Source organism: Calidris pugnax, unplaced genomic scaffold (genome assembly GCF_001431845.1).
Source record: "Calidris pugnax isolate Ruff unplaced genomic scaffold, ASM143184v1 scaffold99, whole genome shotgun sequence".
Taxonomy (NCBI): Eukaryota; Metazoa; Chordata; class Aves; order Charadriiformes; family Scolopacidae; genus Calidris; species Calidris pugnax.
In genome coordinates, this window is record NW_015090836.1 from 119488 (window position 1) to 140623 (window position 21136).

Here is a 21136-nt window from a genome sequence, read left to right on the forward strand (position 1 = left end):
GCCGGTGAGTGACACCTTTTGTGGCTGGAGAAATGTGACACTGTCTCTTACCTCCTGGTAAGACCTCAAGATTTCAGTGAACTCTTAGATAAAGAGGCTAGGAGAGCAGCTGGGATCAATTCCAGTTCCTACTGTTATCATTTTATTAACAGAAATGTTAGGAGCATATCCTGACCTCCCCAAACAAATGGTGCCGCACCGTGCTTGTGGTGTTCGAATAGCAATAGCAAGCAGGAATTCAGACTATAGAAGATTTGGGCTAAACAGACGAAAGCAAACCCGGAATAAAATCAGGCTAGGAGATGAAAGAGTATCCTGAGAGGTAAATGACTTTTTCAGGGTGATATAACCGATAAGCAGTAGGGCTGGAAGTAACCCAGGGCTCTTGGATCCTGACCGTGTGCTAACCTTTAGCAGAGCTGCCTCCATCTTTCAGCTGAATAATTCCACACAGGATGAGAGGGGAAAATGATTGGGCTGTAAAAGCTTTCTTTTTTTTTCCCTTGCCAATTTCATCACTGAATTTTGTGCCAGCGTTTACTGAAATGGTTTGTGATGCAGGCCTGCTTTTAAAAGCAGGACACGGTGACTTGGGCATAAACTCAGTCGGGTAACATGAAAGTTAACTATCAGCTAAAACTTTTTTTTTTCTGGTGAGACCCACTGCAATGCAGAAGAGTTTTCTAGGGAAGCACTGGGATTTGTTGTTTAAGACATTTTTAAAGCAGACTGAATAAGTTTCAAAAAAAACCCCCAACAAACAAACACTGCATAGAAAATGACCCTGTATCAAGATTTGCTTGTTTTTTCACTCCCAAGAATGCTGGTGCAAAGGCCTTGAACTCAGCCTGCAATATGTGATAACCTCTGGCAGCAGAAAGAAACAGTAACACACCATTTCACTGAGCAACCACCAGAAAACATCACAGGGAAAAGCACGAGGACAGTAAGGAACTTAAGATGTGATAATTCAGTCAGGTTTCATTACTGTAATGGGGCCTGACTCGCTCTTAATCTCCCAGCGTATCCGAGAGAACCCGCTGAGAGAGGTTTTTGTAATAAAGATTGCAACCAGATAGTTGCCTGCTAAGGGTGTGAGATAGAGTATGGAGTTGCATGGATCACCTTGCTGTTGTCCCATTCTTGGGTTTTCATCTGTGTGTGGATTAGCTCGTAGGACGGCTCCATTGCATCCATGTCTGGCTTGGGGTAGCCGGGGATGACGTTGTGTAGCTGGAACCCAAAAGTGAGCAGCCAACTGTTGACATCTGGAAGGGAAGAGAAGCATAAATCAGGTTATCTGATCTCTCAAGCAGGGTTTCCCAGGAGAACAGCAGAGAGGAGAACCCTCTGGCACCTGGTGCTGTAGCAGTCTGGCTCAAATGATGAGGGTCTACTTTGTGTGGAGAGCCCAAATCTTAATGGTCCTTGAAAAAACCATGTGCCAAAGCTGGGCTTTCCACCTCCAACCACAGTCCAGTTCTGTGCTTTCCCAGCTCTGAAATAGAAGCGTTGGCAGTGACCACATGGCCCAAATCAAAGCCAACTCCACTTTTGCAGGCTAGGAGATGAAACTCCAACTCCATCAAGCAGGAATCAGGCATTGCTCTAAGGTGATGGAAGAGAAGCACAGGAACCACGATACATTAATGGTGGCTGAGATGCTCCAGCTGAATAGGAGGTGTTGTTCCAGTCTTACATCCAGCTCTGAACATCTCAGCCACAACACTTCTCTTCCTGAGGTGCCTCAAAGGGACTGCAGGCTGAAGACTAAATTAAGAGCTATGTGAGCCAGAATACCAGGACATCCAGGACAAGCAGGATGGTCATTCAGCAGGTGCTCATGGAAGAGGCTCTGGACTTATTCTCTGTTTGTTCCACGGCATCTCCACCTCAGTCCCGGGTTTCTTGGCATTTTTCATAAGAAGGTGCAGTTTGAGTATTAAACCAGTGTAAAGTCATATGTCATCTTTTATAGTGACATTTAAAATCAGCCTCTGCACTACCTGCAAGGTATCTTACCGTGCAAAAAAGCTTACAGATACAAGGCTACTTTGCTTGGGTACTTTTCACAAGCCACTTTTAGAAAATATCCATGGATGGTGAGAAAACTGCTGGCTACAAGCGATAAACTATTGTCCTATGCAAAAGGGGGACCACTGGCACTGCAGGGGACATGAAGGAAACCCCAGACATTTGGGACATTGTTCCTGAATTCACTTGATGGTATAGACGTCAAAGTCTTCCCTGATTCTTGATTGCACAGCTATTAGGAATAGCAGATGAAGGTTAATCTGCTGGATGAAATGACGAGGCTGTCTCACTCCTAGATCTGCTCAGGATCAGCATGTCTTGATGATCTCACCTTGTTTGCCTTCTCCAAACTCTAGAAAAGGACACACCTGCCACAACCCTCAAGAAATATGGGGCGCATTTGAGACACAAATAGCAATTGCAAGAAAAAGAAAGGTATGAAGGTAAGGTTTAAGTAATATCAGCTCCCTGAGGTCTTAAGTGTTCTTGATGTAACTGGGATTGTGTTGGTGATTGCTCTGCTTCAAGCTGGACGTGTGAGGGGCTTGATTTTCATTTTGCTACACTCAATAAACGTTGTTGAAACAATCTGAAAAAGGGATCAATTTAAATCATCAAATATGCATCTTTGATTTTATTTTTTTTTCCTCTATTCCCCATGAGCCTAAATGAGTGTTTTGGAGAGCTGGTTGGGAAAGAAATTATGGATGCAAGCAGCAAATAAGGCACTTCCAGATGACTGGAGAACCAGGAGCCAAACAAACACACTATCTGTTGCTTGTTTTCTCACAGGCCAAAATGTTGAGATTGGGCAGATGTCCAAAAAGCCCTTACGACAATCCATGTGGAAGGGGGAGGATTTCCGTAATAAAAACACTTCTGTTCACTCAATGTACAGATTGTTTTTGGAGTGTCTTTGAAACTGAGAGGTTGGGGGGGTGGGGAGGAAGGGAAAGAAATTAAAAGGCTCATTTGATTATTTTTTTGCCTAGCGCTAAGCCAGCCTGCTTCCAAATCCTTCTCATCTGAAATGAAGACCTTTGATGTACATACTGTGGACCAGGTGGTCAGGAGAACATAATAAAACAGTGAAGGTCGGTGTTGGTGCAGAAAGCATTTTCCAAGCACTTCACAAATATTAAAAAGGATACAGAGCAAGGATGCTGAACAGCCAAAAAAGACCTAAGATGCCTGGAAAGCTTCAAGACAGGCTTTTTTTTTGATACTTCTCAGAAAATCGACTTTCAAAACATTTGCAGACAGGAGTTTGTTCTTTTTGGGAAGAGGTGTCGGAACTCCCAGAACAAAAAAAAAACACACTAAAAATCACCCAAAAAACCCACCCAAAAGGTGTGGAGCTGAGAAAACAGAGGGGAAAATATTAATTTGCCAGGAGGCAGTGACAACTTTTTTGACAGAAAAGTACATTTCACATCACAGAGTTTTTTTTCAGCTACAGTAACCCTGCCAACACATTTCGTAGTAAATTCATTTGAGGGCAAAGAGAAAGAGTGCTTAATGCAGACACATGTAATGGAAATGTCAGTTCAATCCATCAGGATTGCTGGAGCTGGCAGCCCAGCTCCGCGCCATGAAGTGTACAATCGCTAAAATATTCATATTTAACAATGGGCCTCTCAAAAGGTAAATACCTGCTTCTGCTCCCCGCTCCGTGCACCTCCAATTTGTACCCATGAGCCCAGAAACCTCATCGGTGGAACCCAAAACGTCTGTCATTTGCCCATGTGCTGGGTGTTGAGCACCTTTAGGGATAGCAGGTCCCAGGAGAGGGAGGAAGGGACAGAGGGCAGTTCCCTCTGCCCGAATCTGGGCAGATTTGGTTGTAATGACAAGGACACCCTAATCATGGGTCCTGTCCATGGGGTGCCCAAAAGCTTCAGCAGAAATAAACGCCCGAGCAGCAGCCTTGCATCACCACACTCATCCCACTACATGACCTGTTTCTTCCATGCACTGGGAGAGGAGGAACTTAATAAAAATATACTTGGGCTTTGTATTCTTGAAAGACTAAAAATAGAACTTTTAAGACAATGGAAGAAGTTATTCAATGCATATAAAAAATTAAAGCATCAGATTTGGACATCTTGATGTTATTCATCAGAGCTGGGTGGGAAACTGTTCACCTGTTCCAAGACAGGATGGGAAATTTTGTCCTGTCTTAACTTGAGCATGAAAATAAAAATATGTTTATATGTCGCAAAGCAACTCTTCAAAAACTAGATCCGTTCAAGACAATGATTTCAAATCAAGATCTTCCATTTTGGTTTTGACTCCTTAATTTTTCTCTTCCAGTTTGCAGTCACTACTTTACACTTGAAAAGGTTGAAAACCAAAAAGGAATTTTTCTTTTCTTTGGAATTTGTCATTTAGACAATTTTGAGAGCTGTTTACAGCATTTCTGCTGAGAAATCTCTCAAGCTCAACCCTCTCCCATAAACAAATTCAGTTTTGACAAATGTGCATTTTCTGATAGGAAAAGTTATTTCAAAGTATTCCCTGCCAGCCTTAATTATCAGAGTGAGGCCAACACACAGGATCTTAGTCTGCATCTTTTGGCATATTTTACTTCCCTCATGGCATCATCTTCTCAGCTCTGGAGAAAACAGCTTTTCATTAAAAAAAAATACAAAATACAATCTAATCCTCATGATTATTGCAGAAGAACCTGAAAGCACGAATCCTAACATCTAGAAAAACGAGCAGAATAGAATAACCCAGGATTTTTATTTTGTAACTTTTTTTTTTTGCTGTTAAGCCAACCTCATAATTTAGGGGAATGCAAATAGTGTTGTATATGGGAAAGTTGTGATAGACACAGTGGGGGTAGTTTCAAATTAATTGTGTCTCCTGAAGAAGTATATACATTTGATTTGTGATTATGTCTCCTGGTTTTCCAATGGGACGTATGTAGAAAAGAGTCCCACCAAAACAGTCCTCTCGAATGTTACTACCAGTGTTGCACAAAGTATGAATGAAGGAAGCACATTTAATCTAATTATTTGCTGTATATAATTTTTATATCTAATTATTAATCTAATTTGCTGTATAAAAAAATGGATTTAGAGCTCACGTTACTGCCATTTTGCAAAGTTCCAGGGGAAACAGTTCAGAGGTGATGCCAAGCTGTGGGGTAGGTGTGCCCTAAAATCTGGCCTTTAATTCTAACACACCTGCTTTTGTTGACTTTCTGTGGAAACTGTTAATTCTTTGGGGCAGATTAACTTTGAACTACGTGTTAGTGTAGTGTGCCCTGTAGCGGCTGACTGTAATAAAAGGTTTAAGGTGCTGTTGCCATTCTGCTAAAACAAATCTGCATGTCATTTGTTTAGTTGCAAATAAATCTCGAGGCAAAACTGTGTAAACAGCTGCCCCTCTACAAAGAGAAAGGTTATCAGGACGTTAATTGGTAGCTGAACTTGGGACATCTGAGGGAACGAAAAACCAGGAGCAAAATAAAGAGAACAAACACCAAGGAAGAGAAAAGGAAACAGGTTTGGGAATTACGGTCTCCATTTACGCTAATGAATTAAATGTGCCCTGGACATAGGGGTCAACTGGCGAAGAAAACCTTGTGTCCATTATATGAAACACTGGAAAACCTCATGGTGACCAGGATACTGAGAGAGAAGACACCTACTCATTGATGGCAAGCTTGTGAATATGTTAATTAATTTAAATGTCTTACCTGTCATGTAGCATTTGATATCCTGAGAGTTGCTAATGGGGTTGTTGTTTTTGAACATATACAGGTTGAAAGGCATTATGTTATTGCTACTCAGATGCTTCCACATATCATGGTCTGGACTTGTCCACCGACCCGCTAGCACGTCATAGTCTCTCCGTCCCATGTGGATAAGCTTTGTGAGGGGGTCATAGAGTCCTCCGTGGTAGCCAATGATGATCTGGAAGTTGGGATTGGTGTCCATATAGATCTCCCCATATGCTGTGTACAGGATCTGCTTAATCATTAAGCCAGTCCCACTGAAGACAGCCAAAGGAGTGCCAATGTTGTCGCAGGCTATGTAGAACTCATCACCGCTGCTGAGCTCCATTGCAAAGAGGTGGCCTTGGAGGTCATAGTAGAGGGAGGTGATCTCAGAGCTTGAGTGGTTGTATAAATGGGTGACCTTGGTTGGGTTGGTCAGGTCTGCGTAGAAGAACTGCAAGTGATGGCCGTGGCTGGTTTTGCTGGAGACTCTCCTTCCTAGGCCATCGTAGCGGTATTTCACACTCCACCCGCTAGCTTTATTGTAGGCTTTGATGAGCAGCCCAGCTGAATTGTACTCAAAAATATCATTGCCCCGCTGCTTCAGGAAGCCATCTTCATCCATTTTGTACTGCACATCCCCCAGTCTAGTAATTCTGTCCCTGAGGTCGTACCTGAGCGGTGTAAGGCGGGCGCTATTCCCTGGACTCAACAAATGGAGGTTCCCATTTAGGTCATAGCTGTAACGCCAGAGGGGTTTGTCATTGATAGACACCGTCTGCAACTGGCCATCAGCATCGTACTCATACGAGTACCTAGTTGTGTTGGCATAAGGGCCAACTTTCAGCTCTTTCTTAACCACTCTGCCCATGTTGTCATACTGCACAGTCATCCAGTACATCAGCGACCGGAATATCTCGTACTGCACCTCCTTCATCCTGCCATAGGCATCAAAATGTTTAGTGTGAGTCATGACAGCGGTGGTGATGATCTGGTTGATATCATAGTAAATGACTCCGAATTTACCAAATTGCTCAGTTTTGCCTGACACATCGTCATACCTGTAGAGGTCGATGGGTAACGGTGTCTCATTGATGACTGCTTGCATGCTGGTCACCCGAAAGCTGTTGTCATAATTGTAGTCAAAGCGTGCGTTCACCATGCCTTCCTCGGTGAAGCGGAAAATCTGTCGATCGATGAGGGGTCCTATCTGCCTGTATCTGATCGTACACGTGAAGCCTTCATTCTGCAAGTTTATGGTCTTCAGCATGCCAGCAGTTTCGTCATAGGTGAAACTGATCTTCGTGGTGTCGTAGAGCATCTCGGCTAACTTGGACAACTTTCCGTACTTGTAGATGACACGTCTCCCTGTCCCCAAGTACAGAGTGTGGAGGAGCTGCTCATCCTCTGTGAAATCTTGAATTACTGAGGCGTTGCCTTCTGGTGGCCGGTAGATGTTCCGGTAGTAACCAATGGAACGAATGGTTTCTAAAGTCTGACGGGCAACGTTGGGCATGGTCACCGATGACAACCGGTCGTTCTTATCAAACTCAAAGATGTACTGTCTCTGGCTGTGAAGGAGCAGCACCATGGACTGGATGGGAAGGAGAAAAGTATAGATTACATTCCTCGTTTTCAGGCAAAAATTATACTCAGCTCTCACTAAACCTGCCAGATTCTCCAGTCCAAAGAGCGGGGCAAGTGGGATAAATCTCTGCACTCATAGGATTAAATGGTGAGAGGTAAACAGCTGCATGGCAGAGTGAGTATCTCCAAGCAGGAGCAGGTCAGAGGAAGAAGCAGTTGATGCAGTGAGGAAGGTCTAAGTTCAGAATGCTCACTTGTTGGAATTGATCCCCTGTAGCTAGCTGTCTCTACACAAATTCCCTGTGCCAATAGCTTTTACAGACTAAATAAATAAAATTGGTAGAGCTACTATGTAGCTCTATTGGTAGAGCTACAATGCTTGAAAAAGTACTCCCCAACACCTTCCAATGCCTAATTAATTCGCTGTGTCTGCATACCTTCCATTACTCTTTTACTGCAAACTTCTGCCTGCATCCTTATTTGTTCTGGGATGGTTTTTTCACGTGTAACAAACAATCCACACAGATTGTATAATACAAGGAACAAGTCAATACTTTTTGCTTTTTAAAAGCTACATTACTGTCGTTTCCTTAAACTGCTGTAGGGAGACAGGCTCTGTGTAGAACTCAGAAAAAAGGCAATTCCAGTCCCAGGTATGCAGTACATGGATCTACAGGACGTTGTAATGATGAATGGTAATACCCAGAAGAATTTAAGTCCCGTGCCAGTCTCCAGAGTGCAGACAATGGAAAATACTGCAAAGCGTGCTACAACAGTTTGGCTGGATTCATAGAATGGCTTGGGTTGGAAGGGACCTTAAAGATCATCCAGTTCCAACCCCCTGCCCTGGGCAGGGACACCTCCCACCAGACCAGGTTGCTCAAAGCCCCATCCAGCCTGGCCTTGAACACCTCCAGGGATGGGGCAGCCACAGCTGCTCTGGGAAACCTACTCCAGTGTCTCACCACCTTCATAGGAAAGAATTTCTTCCTAATATCTAATCTAATTCTCCCCTCTGTCAGTTTAAAACCATTCCCCCTCATCCTATCGCTCCACTCCCTGATAAAGAGTTCCCCATTTCTTTTGTTCATGCCTTGCACTTTTTAATTACATGTATTTCCCAGGAAGCAGGAATGGGCCAATAGAAGAAGGCAGGTTGTTAAGCTGGATGGGTTGTTTTCACATGGAAAATCCTACTGGAATTTCCTACTGTTCAGTCCTCTGACTCTACCTGAAGATATTTTGTATCACAGCTAGCTCAGCAAACGAATGTTGTGCTTAAAAAAGCAAATGCCAAAGCTTCACAGCATTAAAACATGCTCTCGGTGTGACTGGGAAGATACACCTCAGGCTATTTTCAGCTGCTCTTTGGAGGTCTGGTATCAAAGTTACTATGCACACCTTAGTGTGGACAGAAGAGGAGTATTGGACCATAAGGACCATTAATCAGCTGATGTGAAGGAGCGCTGCGGAACTCAAGTCAAAGGAATAAAGCCCAAATGCACCACCTCTGGGCAATCAGGGGATTCTTACCTTCTCCAAGTAAGTATAGCTCCACGATTTGCCATCAGCAAAGATCCTGGATGTAATTCTGCCAGACTGATCATACTCCATCCTTTCTGACATCGTGCCCCTCTGAATCCCTGCAATGTGTCCTCCTGGGGAATAGGTGACGTTGACCCCGTTCAATCTGCTGCTGGGCGACCAGAGACTGGGCCTCCCTGCCTGGTCATAGAGGATGCGGAGTGTGAACTTGCGGTGATCATCATAGATTTTCTCAGTCCTTGTCACACGATCAAAGTCGAGGGACAGGAGGTTTCTGTTGTGAACCTACATGAAAGAGATGGAGAATTAGGAAATTGGAAACAGTTTAAGTTACAAAGACTAGCCTTGTTTCACCAAACATCTCTTTAGACCACTGTAGAGTGTCTCCAGCTGCTCATTCATTGCCTGTGGATAAGAGGCAATTTTCAAAGCAAAGAGTCATCCTAATGTTCATCTGTTGAATTCAGCAAGGAGAGAGGCAGAAAAACAGAGAGTACTTTTGAAACACCACCATCGCGAAGGAAAATCTAGGAAAAGCCAAATCTAGCCTTAGGACTTCTACAGCAGATATGATCATAGACCTACAGAAGATGTAATGCCAACTCCTTGCAGGAAATATTTGCAAGGTACTCTGCTTATCATACCTGGGATATCTGTTCACTCATATTGACCTTGCTGACCCCCAGGTCCCTTTCCACAGAGCTGCTCCCCAGCCAGGTAGATCCCAGTCTGTGCTGCACTCCTGAATTATGTTTTCCCAGGTACAAGACCTCACATTTGTCCTTGTTGAACTTCATAAGGTTCTAGTTAGCCCACCCTTCCAGCCTATCCAGGTGTTCCTGGAGGGTGGCTCTCCATTCCAAAGTGTCCCCATCCACCATACAGACCACTCGTCTAGACCAGTTTCTCTAGCAGGAGGCTGTAGGGAACCCGCATCAAAAGCCTTGAAGAAGTCAGGATTTTGCTTTCATGCACATCAAAAAAGATCACTTGTAGAAAAAAAGATGGATGTTGTGTCAACATAGTGGAAATCAGAGCCTTTCTCTGAGTTTACTGAATATACTGGAGGCTAAGCCTGTCTCCTGAGATGAAATACGGGGCCCTTGACCACTGTAGATGTTAGAGAGAGCAGGAACTTTTCTGTGAGAGCTGGAGTTTTAGTTTCATTGTCCTGGGGTTATTCGGTGTTGCATAATTACACTCCTGTTACCTCCACTGCCTCTGCATTTCCAAAGATCAAAGGTATCTACTTCAAAGGTAAGAGCAGGAATACATTTTGATTCAGGGATTGTAGCGCACAGCAATACAAAAAGGAGCTGATAATACACCTCATGTTTAGCTGCGTGTGCAAGGAGACTTACAAAGCCACATCATCCATCCACATTCCCAGTGTAATCTTGCCCATGAAGACAGCTCTTTCTTCATCCCACCAATTTTGAACCTCGTTCAGGTGGTGAACCCCTCTTTTCTAGAATGGTAAAGATTCTTATCGGGTGAATTTCAAACTCCAAACAGCTGACTTGGTTTTTAGTTCCCTTTGCAGCCCTTCAGGTGCAGTCAATAAATCAGAGTTTGCTGTTTGCTGCAAGGTTTTCAGACCAAGTTAAAAACACCACCTTATCCTGCCCTGGGTAAAGTTAACACTCCTGATCTGAGCATTGTTCTCAGCCTTGATCCAGCTTTGATCTTAGCCATACTTTAGGGTGTATGATTGAATTCCCACTATATTTTGAGGGATATGGGAGTATCTGAAAGCTAAACAGTGAAAGGATGGGGTAGAACCCAGGGGGAAGGAGTTCCTCAGCCTTGGAGGAACAGGAGAGGGAAAGGCAGGACTGCTTTGTGGGCAGATGTCCGGGGAGAAACCTGGAGAATCAGAATCCAAAAGAAGGCATCTCAGGAGCTGGGGTTGGAGGAGGCAAAAACACAGCTGAGAAAATGTGGAAGCGAGCAGAGGGTGAGTGTGGCCACAAGAGAGAGAAGGAATTGGGGTCATGATGTAAGCATAGAGATGATGTAAGAGGAGGCAAGTGCAACAATGATTTTCAACTTATGAATAACAATGGGAAAAGATGGGTATGACTCGAGGAAAAGAAACATTGTGGAAAAGTAGATAATGCCCCAATTAATTATGTGTAAAATAGAATGTAAATGAGCAATGGGGGAAAGAGGAAATCAGCCAAAAGCCCACTGTAATAGGCAAGCTGGGAAATAATTAAAAAGGTATCAATTAAAAAGGTATCAAAACTCTAAGTACAGATGCACATATGTAACTAACAGAGCAATTTGATATCTCATAGGTGCTTGCTGCTATAAATAGAGGAAGAGAAGTGGCAATTGCTTGCAAAAAAAAAGCAAAGTGGGAAGGAATAACATCTCTGCCTTCCGTCTATTCACAGAGCAGCTCCAACGCAGCAGCTGCAGCTTCTTCTGCTACTGGTCTCTGCCAAGAGAGCTGGAAAGAGCTCTTCCAGGGCTGGGACAGTAATCCAGGCTGAAAGTGGCCGTACACCAGCAGCAGTGTCATTCACCGGGCTGCAAGGACGAAATAACAGGTCCCAGGATAGCTCTTAAGCTCAGGCCAAATCTCTGTATCCCCTTACTGGTGCCCTAAGTCATTGCACCCTCCCCGTGCTCTGGCAAGTAATTTCTGTGGGACTAGTTGGAACCAGTCTCCCTTTTCATTATTTTTTTTTAATGATTTTTTTTTTCTCCTTCTCCCTCCCTGCAATCTCTCTTCTCTTCAAGAAGTGCTTCAGTGCCAACAGCCGCCCCTCAAGGTGACGGGCAAAGTGAACCCTACTCTGCCAGATAGCCTCTGAACAGGGGCTAAATCTTCTTCATCCTTCTTCAAGGGCATGCCTGGAATAGAATTGAATTTTTTTTGCAGCAGCACTGACAGGGCTGCAGGCTTCAGTCCAATAACTGTGTTTTATGGTGAGCAGCTAAATAAGGTGCCATCCTACATCCCAGAGTCCGTATCCTGGAAGGGGGTCTGAAAAGCTCCTGCAAAAAGGTTTCGCCCCTCAGGGTGTTCGACAAGGCTTGTGATCAGCACAGGACTGAGACAGGATAAAATTGAATCCATAGTTCACAGTGTATTTGACCTCTCCTCTGTAATGTGTGAGAGGCAAAATTTAACCCCAAAACTCAGGTTCCACAGTAAAAGCTTTGTAAAAGCAAGAGGATAAACATGCCACCATCTCTGATTTCTCCAGTGCTTCCTATGGAGCTCCTTTAGCTCACATCATAATTAAGCAACATACATTGATCTCCCTGGGAGCACAAGAACACAAAAAGGGAAGATTTGTCATGAAAACACTCCAGCAACCTTCAGCGGAGGAGGGCAAACAATACTTCTGCAATGAGAGCTCCAGGAGCCAGCAACATCCCTGTGATAAATGGCTGCCTACAAAGCAATTTCCCCAGTGAATTGCTAAAGCCGTTGGGGTGGCCGTATCCAGACCTCGACACCTTGCAGAAGTTGTGGAGGTGATGCTGGACTGTCCTCATTAGTCAACACACCAGGAATGGTTAGTGGCATATCCCGGGAGACCTCTCTGGTCACACCAGTTCTGGGGGGGGTGTCTGGGACAGTAGGTCTTGATGCCACCATTAACCTGCTGCCAAGGTCTTGGGAAAAACAAAGTGAATTACAACGGGAGTTTCCATGGTTAAATACGTAAAAGAGCTGAGCCAGCAGCTCTGTCTCTTTTGGCTGTCCTGTTTGCTCCACTGTCAGAGAAAATTTTACATCCTTCTTTACTAAGAAACTCAAGTTTGTTTAAAAAAAAAAAAGAAAAGGAAAGAGCTCAGTTCTTTGGAGCAGAGTTTACCTAACGCTGTCACTGCAGATGGAGTCTGTGTAGCCGTTGGCCAGCGATGGGTTGATTGGTAGCTGGCCAATTTGCAGAGATATCTCACTGCTGGATGGGTGGATCAGAGCATCACAACTTTCTGTGGAGTGTGTGGGATAAGAGAAGGAAAAGGGGGTGCTTTAACATATTTGTGTTGCTTTACTGCTGCCTGGAGAAGAGCAGAGCCAGGTCAGCATTGGTGGGACTGGAGAAAAACCATCAGGGCTGGCCCCTTCCCCTTCATCTGTGCAGAAGTCCCTGTCCTGTGCCTTATCTCTGCAATGTGCATTGTATTATTTCTTCTGGAGGGTCAAGGAGGCAGCTGTGAAACTGGCCTCATCATGCTGGGAGCTGGTCAAGCCCATGGCAGCAGGTCATCAGTCCCCAAGAACACCCTGCCACCATGGGAAGAAGGGCCACAACTCATAAAATGCGAATCCGTGTGATGGCAGCAGAAAGAATGCTGGTTTCAGGGGAACTCCTGCTTTTACAGAGGTCAAATCCTGTTCTCCTCATCTCGAAGGCTTCACAGAGTGATGCTGCAGCCTCTTTGGGCATGCTCTTTCCCCATGGAGCACCATGTCTTTACTGCTGTCTCATGCGAGCAGGGGGGTGAGAGGAGAAGGAAAGTGGTGATTTACTCACATATGGCAGAAAATGATAACATTTCCCAAAATGAGCAAAAACATGTTGAACTTAACTTCCCTAAGCTTCTCCCTTGCCAGTGAAAGCAGCAATTAGTGGTATGAGGGAAGGGGAGAACATGACACACAGAATATGTTAAATGTCGGGCAATCCCCAGGGAGGCAATTAGCACCTTGCAGGTTTATGTCTCAGGGGTGCAGATGCTGCCACGCAGGTACAAACAGGCAGCTAAAAACTTCTTGTACACCCTCAGCTACTTTGAACCCCTGAACAGAGCCATAATGAGTCCTTCAACCGTGTAAGATGCTCTTCTGCTTCAGTAGAAGGGCCCTGATAGGCTCAAAATGTGAATAAATGCTGGCAGATTTATAGGGACACAAGCAACCAGCCTGAAAACTCGTTTTGCAAGTGTTTTTCCAGCCGCAGTGCAATCTAAACCAAAGACACATTCTGCGTTTGAATCTACTGTGAAAATTTTGGAAGATAAAACTGACACGGGCAGCTGAGCTGCGGCTAAATGAGTGGAAACAGCTTTGAACACCAAATAGCTGTGAGACAGCTGCAGGTTTCAGAAGGCTCTCTCCTTTCAGAGGAAGACCTGCCTGGTGATTTCACTGGTTATTAAAATAAAATAAAATGAAATAGCCAAGACAAACCAAACAAGAAGGCTGACGGCCACCGATCTGCAAATATACAGAAGTTCCCACTGAAGGAGCAGCTTCAGCTTTCACTACTTTTTACAGTTTTTCTCCTGATAACAAACTATGAGGCTATTACCTCAAGGGGGCACGAGGGGAGGCTGGGCTGGGGTGGGTGAAGAGCAATACTCGACAACTGTGAGTGAGGAGGGACAGGAGAAATCACACCGTGGTGGCAGGGGTCACGCTGCAGGGGACAGGGAGAGGTGAAGAGCAAGGACTGGGAAAGACATATTCTGAAACCAGAGAATTAGTATTTACTACAAAGTTTAAGTGTGAATGAATAGCTGCAGTCCTCTTGCTGTGGTGGCATCAGACAGCACCCAGCATTTTTCTCAGAGGGTTTGAATTTGCCAGGTGCTGTGCATCAGTCTGTGACTCTGAGACCAGCAAGGTACAGGGCCATGGTGCAGGACTTGCTATTACAAGTCACCAGCCTTGCCAGCAGTTAGCAGAGGAATTACAGGCTTTTTGAGCAAGAACTTTTTAAACAGCCCTGATAAGTCTGCGGCGCGTTGTGCGGAACAATGTTTTCAAAACACATCAGTCTCAAGCACTCCAAGCTCCTGGAGGAGAGAGTACAATCAGGCTGGAGCTGTTTCTAACACTTCACTTTGGGGAATGATGGCAACTGCGATGCAATTCCATCAGAGTCCAGCTCTTCAACAGGTTCAACAGATTAGCAAGTTTCAGGAATGTAGAGATTTTTCTGCGGCTGCCAGGTGAGCAGTAGTCAGAGAATCATAGAATGGTTCGGGTTGGAAGGGACCTTAAAGATCATCCAGTTCCAACCCCCTGCCCTGGGCAGGGACACCTCCCACCAGACCAGGGTGCTCAAAGCCCCATCCAGCCTGGCCTTGAACACCTCCAGGGACGGGGCAGCCACAGCTTCCCTGAGAAACCTGGGCCAGTGTCTCTTCACCCTCACCAGAAAGAATTTCTTCCTAATAACTAATCTAAATTTCCCCTCTTTCAGTTTAAAACCATTACCAACCGTCCTATCACTACCCTCCCTCATCATGAGTCCCTCCCCACTTCTCCTGTAGCCCCTTTTGGAACTGGAAGGGATCCTATCTCTACCCTCCCTGATCATGAGTCCCTCCCCACCTCTCCTGTAGCCCCTTTTGGAACTGGAAGGGGCTCTAAGGTCTTCCTGGAGCCTACTCTTCTCCACGCTGAAGAACCCCAACTCTCTCAGCCTGTCATCATAAAGCTGACAAAGCTTTTGGTGCTCAGGTCTACTACTGCCAGCAGCACAGGTAGAAAATATACCTATATTAATTTGTGCAGTATTTTATAGTTATGATTGCCCCTTGCTTGCTTAAAAAGCCTGACACGACGGCTAAACCTGTGGTGTCTGATGGGAGGTCTCGCGTTCCCAGTGACGCAGAGGACTTGTAGGCAAATCAGCAATGCTACCTGTGATGGCTATGAGAATGTCAGCATGAGAGGAGACATAAGGACATATTTAAGTTGTAGAATCATAGAATCGTACAATGGTCAGAGTTGGAAGGGACCTTAAAGATCATCAAGTTCCAATCCCCCTGCCATGGGCAGGGACACCTCCAACTAGAGGAGGTTGCTCAAAGCCTCATCCACCCTGGCCTTAAACACTTCCAGGGATGGGAAGTCACAAAGGTTGTGTCACTGAGGATGAAAAGTTAATTCTCTGTCCTGCAGCCTCATCCCTACGCAGACAACACAAATAAGCCCTGTCCCTTTTTGTCATGAGACTGGGGACTGATGAGATGGGAAGTGGAGTCCAAAACTGCTCGCGCTGCTCACTTACCCTCAGCCGGCGTCCGAAGACGGTGACCTGCCCTCTCGCTTGCTCCTTCCTCTGCCTCCACTCCACGAGATTGAGGCCGTTGTCGATGGGCAGGGTGACATTCCTCTTCCCCACCGTGGGGTTGACGGTGCCAGCCAGCAGATGTGGCTCGGTTTGCAGGGCCACCTCCATGCCGTTGGCGAGCATCAGCCTGAGAGAGCCGTCAGCGCCGATGTAGTAGCTGTTTCGGACTTGGTCTGAAGAGAAGAAAAGAGCTCTTTTCAAAAGGTTGCCCAACGATACAGCTCCAGCCTTTTGTTTGCTCCCTCACCCAGGCCTTGTCAGCATTTCTGATGGTCGTAACCGAATGCAGTGTCACTCACCCGTCCCACTTTCAGTGAGAAAAACATTTGTTTCATCAGTGAAAGCAAAGATGGACAACCTCTTTTTAATTCTGATGAGGTTCTGCGCCTCAAATTCTTGCAGAAAAGTCTTACACAGGTTAAAAAAGGCACCAGTGGAAGAGCCGTGTAATACCCTAGTGAAGGACATGGTTCAAATCTCTTCCTCTAGGCTAACACGCTGGGTGGTGAGGTATTTGTTTTAAATCACAGTCTGGCTGAAAAACTTTCCACGCTTTTATATCCTAAAGATCACAATTTCACTACGATATATGAAAAAGCGGGGCCACCTACTTTCCCCAGCTTATTCCCCATCTCAGAAGTGACAGGAAATTGCACTGCAAGTTAATGTTAACCAGTTCCCCAAACAACAGCCAAACCCTTTCACTTGGGAAAGCTTTCAGGAGGCAACCCAAGTCCTTGTTGTTTGGAGAGAAAGCACAGGCACTAAGCTCCCACACACACATCTCCGTGCAACTGGCCTCCCTCAGCTCCTGAAAGACCAGCAGGTTTTGAGGCCAGGATTTGGGAGCTGAGGAGTGGAAGAGAAGTACAATATCCCTTCCATATCCTTCAGGAACTGGGGAGGCTGCAACCCTGTCCTTTGAGTCTCCAGCTGGCATTGCTCTCTGCAGAGAGGCGCTCGTGAAGAATAACAAACCATAAGACTTGCTCAGCGTAGGGTGACTTTAAAAGCACATTATGCAAAGACTGCCTTACCTGAAGCTCCTCAAAAGCTGGAAAATATTACCATTTTTTGTCTCCCAGGCTGCCATAATTGCGAGTAAAAGCATCCCATTAAAAATTCATGTCAATTGTTTTTCCGTTCTAAGGCAAGTTGGGTTTTGTTCACTAGTTGCTCTGCCATAGCTCAGCAGGAAACAAGGTCACAGCAAAATTATCATCTCTCGTCTGGCTGAAGTAGATCAGCAAAGAGCACAGTTTGGTCTAATTAGGAAAGGAAACCTGACACCAGTTGGTCTTTTTTATTGTGTGTCTGATCTTCCTCGTGTTGGGAGCCAGCTGGAGTCTGGCCACACTGATCTCAGCAGGACCACAACTCAACTTACTCCACACAGTAGTGATGGTGTGGAACTGCTGTGGCACTGGATTTTGTCACTCTAAACATGCAGCAGTGATCCCCAGTGTAGATCCAAGTATTTTAGCTGCACCACCGAGAACTTAAGTTGATGGTCTTTTGACATAGACTCCAGCAGGATCAAACCCACTCTACACTTCATTCTGCAAATGGGGAACCATAGAATCATAGAATGACTCAGTTTGGAAAGAACCTTAAAGATCATCGAGTTTCAACCCCCCTGTCATGGGCAGGGACACCTCCCACCAGACCAGGTTGCTCAAAGCCCTGTCCAGCCTGGCCTTGAACCCCTCCAGGGATGGGGCAGCCACAGCTTCTCTGGGCAACCTGGGCCAGTGCCTCACCACCTTCACAGTCAAGAATTTCTACCTAAGATCTCATCTAAATCTCCCCTCTTTTAGTTTAAAACCATTACCCTTTGTATTATGGCTCCACTGGCCAAGGGTCCCTCCCCATCTCTCCTGTAGGCCCCTTTAGGGACTGGAAGGCTGCAGTCTCCCTGGAGCCTTCTCTTCTCCAGGCTTAACAACCCCAACCCCAGCCTGTCCTCATAGGAGGGGTGCTCCTGCCCTCAGAGCGTCTTTGTGGCCCTCTGCTGGACCTGTTCCAACAGGTCCATGTCATTCCTGTGCTGAGGACTCCAAAGCTGGACACAGTACTCCAGGTGGGGTCTCACCAGAGCAGAGGGGTAGAATCACCTCAAGTCGAGGTGAGAGCCAAGGAGTTGAGAGAGAGAAGGGGACAATCAGCTGTTTGTCACATTTTTGTTCTTAGATGCTTGGTCTGGTGAGAAAGTGGTAGGAGATGCTTTTTAAATCAAATAATTGAAATGCCTCTGCACTGCTAATACATTCTTCCCTCTTTCATCCTTCACCAGGAAGCAAGGGAAAGCTTGAAGTTCTCCATGAAATTCACTGGACATGTGATGTTCCCTTTGTGTCACAAAAGCATCACAGAGGGGTAATGGTGGATTGTCACCAGAAGTGTGGTACAGTGTGAGGAATGTAAATCCTCTACTTTCAACATTTTCCCAAGAGAAGACTCCTTCCTGCCTTTGGAATGCATTTCTCAACAGCTACATGAAATTCAGGGGCCAGTGGATGCTCTATTTTATGCTACTTTGGCTCTGGGGCACCAGTACCCTATTTTGGCCTTGAAGAAATGCTCACTTTGTCAATAGTCCAGAGGACAAAATCCCCCAGAGGTGCTGAGGTGCCTGTTAGCTGTAAAGGCTCTTAAATCCACCCCACAGCCATCTGTAGCCTTCTGAAAATGCCTTCTCAGATCGCACCTGTGATCACAGCGTGATCCAGGTTTCCTGAAAGGTTCACCAGGGATTTGTGGAAGCTGGACAGAGATGTGAGTCCAGAAGGAAAATGCAGGAGCACCTCTCAAGCAAAGGGAGTCTGAAACATGCATTTTTCCCTGGAGAACAACGGAGTGAGCAAGACTCTCACAGACCTTGAGGACGGCTCCAGCTCCAACCACCGGAGAGGAGCTTGGAAGGCAAATTACATTTCAGTTGTGCTCAAGGCATCCCTGGGCAACCCCAGGGGCCCTTGATTCAGTTTCCACGGTGCTGCCTTGAACAAACAGGGATTTGGGGAATTCATAGTCCCTAACGCCTGTGGGAAAGCCACCCTCAGCAGGTCGCAGGCCACCTCTGCTGCAACAGTCCCCAGATCTTCATTTTAAGATAAGTGAATTTCTTCAGACCCAAACAATTTCCATAATTTTATACTTCTGAAGATGGTTAAGCTGTTTGTAGTACTGCATGTCCTGATGGCAAGAATGGCCCTGTGCTGGAGGGCAATACAATGAGATAATTGACCGTGGCACCATTATCTAACTGTGCCTTCAGCTCTGGGTGCATAAATCACATCACAGTCAATTATCTCACTAAAGGGCCCCCAACAGCGGGCTCTATTGCTTAATTAGGCTCTTGAGGTGAAGCCAACCTCATGTCTGTGCAGTTGCCAGACGTCTTAATGTGAGTGGATGGCATGGGGCGGGGTAGGTTGGATCTGCTTTGCAGGCTGAAGTCAAGAATAAGGAAGTCATTGTGTTTCCCCACAGGAATGGTGAGCACAGCTTGAAGGGGCTGGCAACCTCTCAGCCACCCTCTCCAGAGGCAGGAAAGGCTGTGTTGAGGCATAGCAGGCACTTTCTTTTAGGAAAGCTTGCTGTTATTATAGGGAGAGGGAGGGATATGCACGTCCCAGAGATGTGGGAACAAATGTGACTCTGGAACATGTTGCTCTCACTTGGAGCACTTTGTTCCTCACAAGGGGGAATGATGTTTGACACCCCACTGCCATCAGGCACAGACTACGAGTGAATGACAGCTGGGAAGTGAAGAAAGCAGAGTCTGATGGTCCCTCTCCTTCCTCCAAGCCCCAGGGAACAGGAGTTAAAGCTCACCCTGACCCTAAGGAGGCTTCAGACTTCAGAACTTGGAGATCCAGGTTGGCATGGCTTGTGCCCTACAATTTCTGCCCCTACTAGTATGTCAGCACGCTGCTCCCCTGCTATTTATTCCTCTTTTCTTTCCCATTTCACCTCCTTTTCTTCCGACTCATCAATCCTCCACATCACCAGCACAACTGTGCTCATTTCCAACAGCCACAAACTGGTCCCACCAGTCCTACCCTGGCTGCCCATCTCTCCATCCTCCTCAGTGCCTCTCTATACCAGCCTTTTAGCTTAAACACAGACCTTTTGGGGACAGGGATGGTCATTTTTTCTGGATGCTGCCTTGTGAATGTTTCAACAGCCAGTGAACAAAGAATCAGAGAGTTCTCCAGCAACCAGCTGGAAGCCTGTTCCATGAGGAGAGTAACCATTAAGTTAGAAGCCATTAAAAGAAAGAAGCAAAGAGGTCAGGCTGGAAATGCGGCTAGATTTATGCAACCCTTTTTGTTATAACAATAATGGTAATGATGATGGAGGGCTGTACCGCATGAGGGCTGCACGGCAAGGGGGGGGACCAGCTGAGAATGAAGCACAAAACAGCTGCAGAGCGACCACGGGGCCTGGGAATGAGTCTAAGTAGGTGTAAGTCTACGTCTGTACCAGCGTGTGAGGAGCTCTGGGGCGCTGAGGATGCAGGTGATTTTTGGTGATGGGATTGTCAAGGCGATGCCTGTTTCCTGATGGATATTCCCTTGGCTGGGAGAAGGAGAGTGGCCCAACTCACCTTGGAGCAGGGTGTAGAAGGCTCCTGATGCTGACAAATTGGTTGTTATTGTCACGTCGTCCTTGCTGGAGGTTTCCACCTGGACGTGCACCGAGCTGTCGGTATCGCTGCGGAAGCTGCTCACTTGGCCAGTAGGGAAGGTCACGTTGGTCAGGCGCCCAAAGCTGTCGTACCTGAAAGGGAGGATGGAGTGAGGTCAAAAGCATCAACAGAGGAGTGGGATACGGGAACCAACCTATCAAACAAGAGACAAAGTCTTGAAGTCTTCACCCAGATTATTCCCAGAGAAAAACTTATTGCCAGTCTGTCAGGCTGTCTTGACTTTTTTTGGCTTGATGAGAAGAAAATCACAGCTTTTAGCTGAAGAAAATGAAGCAAGGAACAGAAAATGACTACATAAGTATTAGCCTGTATTTTAACAACATTTTTCTGATACTTATCACCTGCGCTGTGCTTCTTGTTTACAACAGTCACTTTATTTCCCATCCACTGTGCTGTGACTTCTGGAAAAGCACCGGCCCGTGCATCCTGTCTAGCAAAACTAGGAGTTTCTGAAGGCCACCAACTGTTTTGTCTGCT

At 45.9% G+C, this 21136-nt stretch overlaps 1 protein-coding gene across 1 annotated transcript in view; it reads right to left on the reverse strand.

Annotated features, from left to right (window-relative positions):
- TENM4 (teneurin transmembrane protein 4) overlaps window positions 1-21136 on the reverse strand; it is an 826730-nt gene that overhangs the window by 9703 nt on the left and 795891 nt on the right. The window contains exons 27-31 of the mRNA XM_014941555.1: window positions 20558-20730; window positions 15883-16118; window positions 8882-9178; window positions 5741-7355; window positions 1126-1268 (exon numbers count right to left, since the gene is read on the reverse strand). Of these exons, the coding sequence (XP_014797041.1) occupies window positions 1126-1268; window positions 5741-7355; window positions 8882-9178; window positions 15883-16118; window positions 20558-20730 (2464 nt within the window). The remainder of the gene's footprint in view (window positions 1-1125; window positions 1269-5740; window positions 7356-8881; window positions 9179-15882; window positions 16119-20557; window positions 20731-21136) is intronic.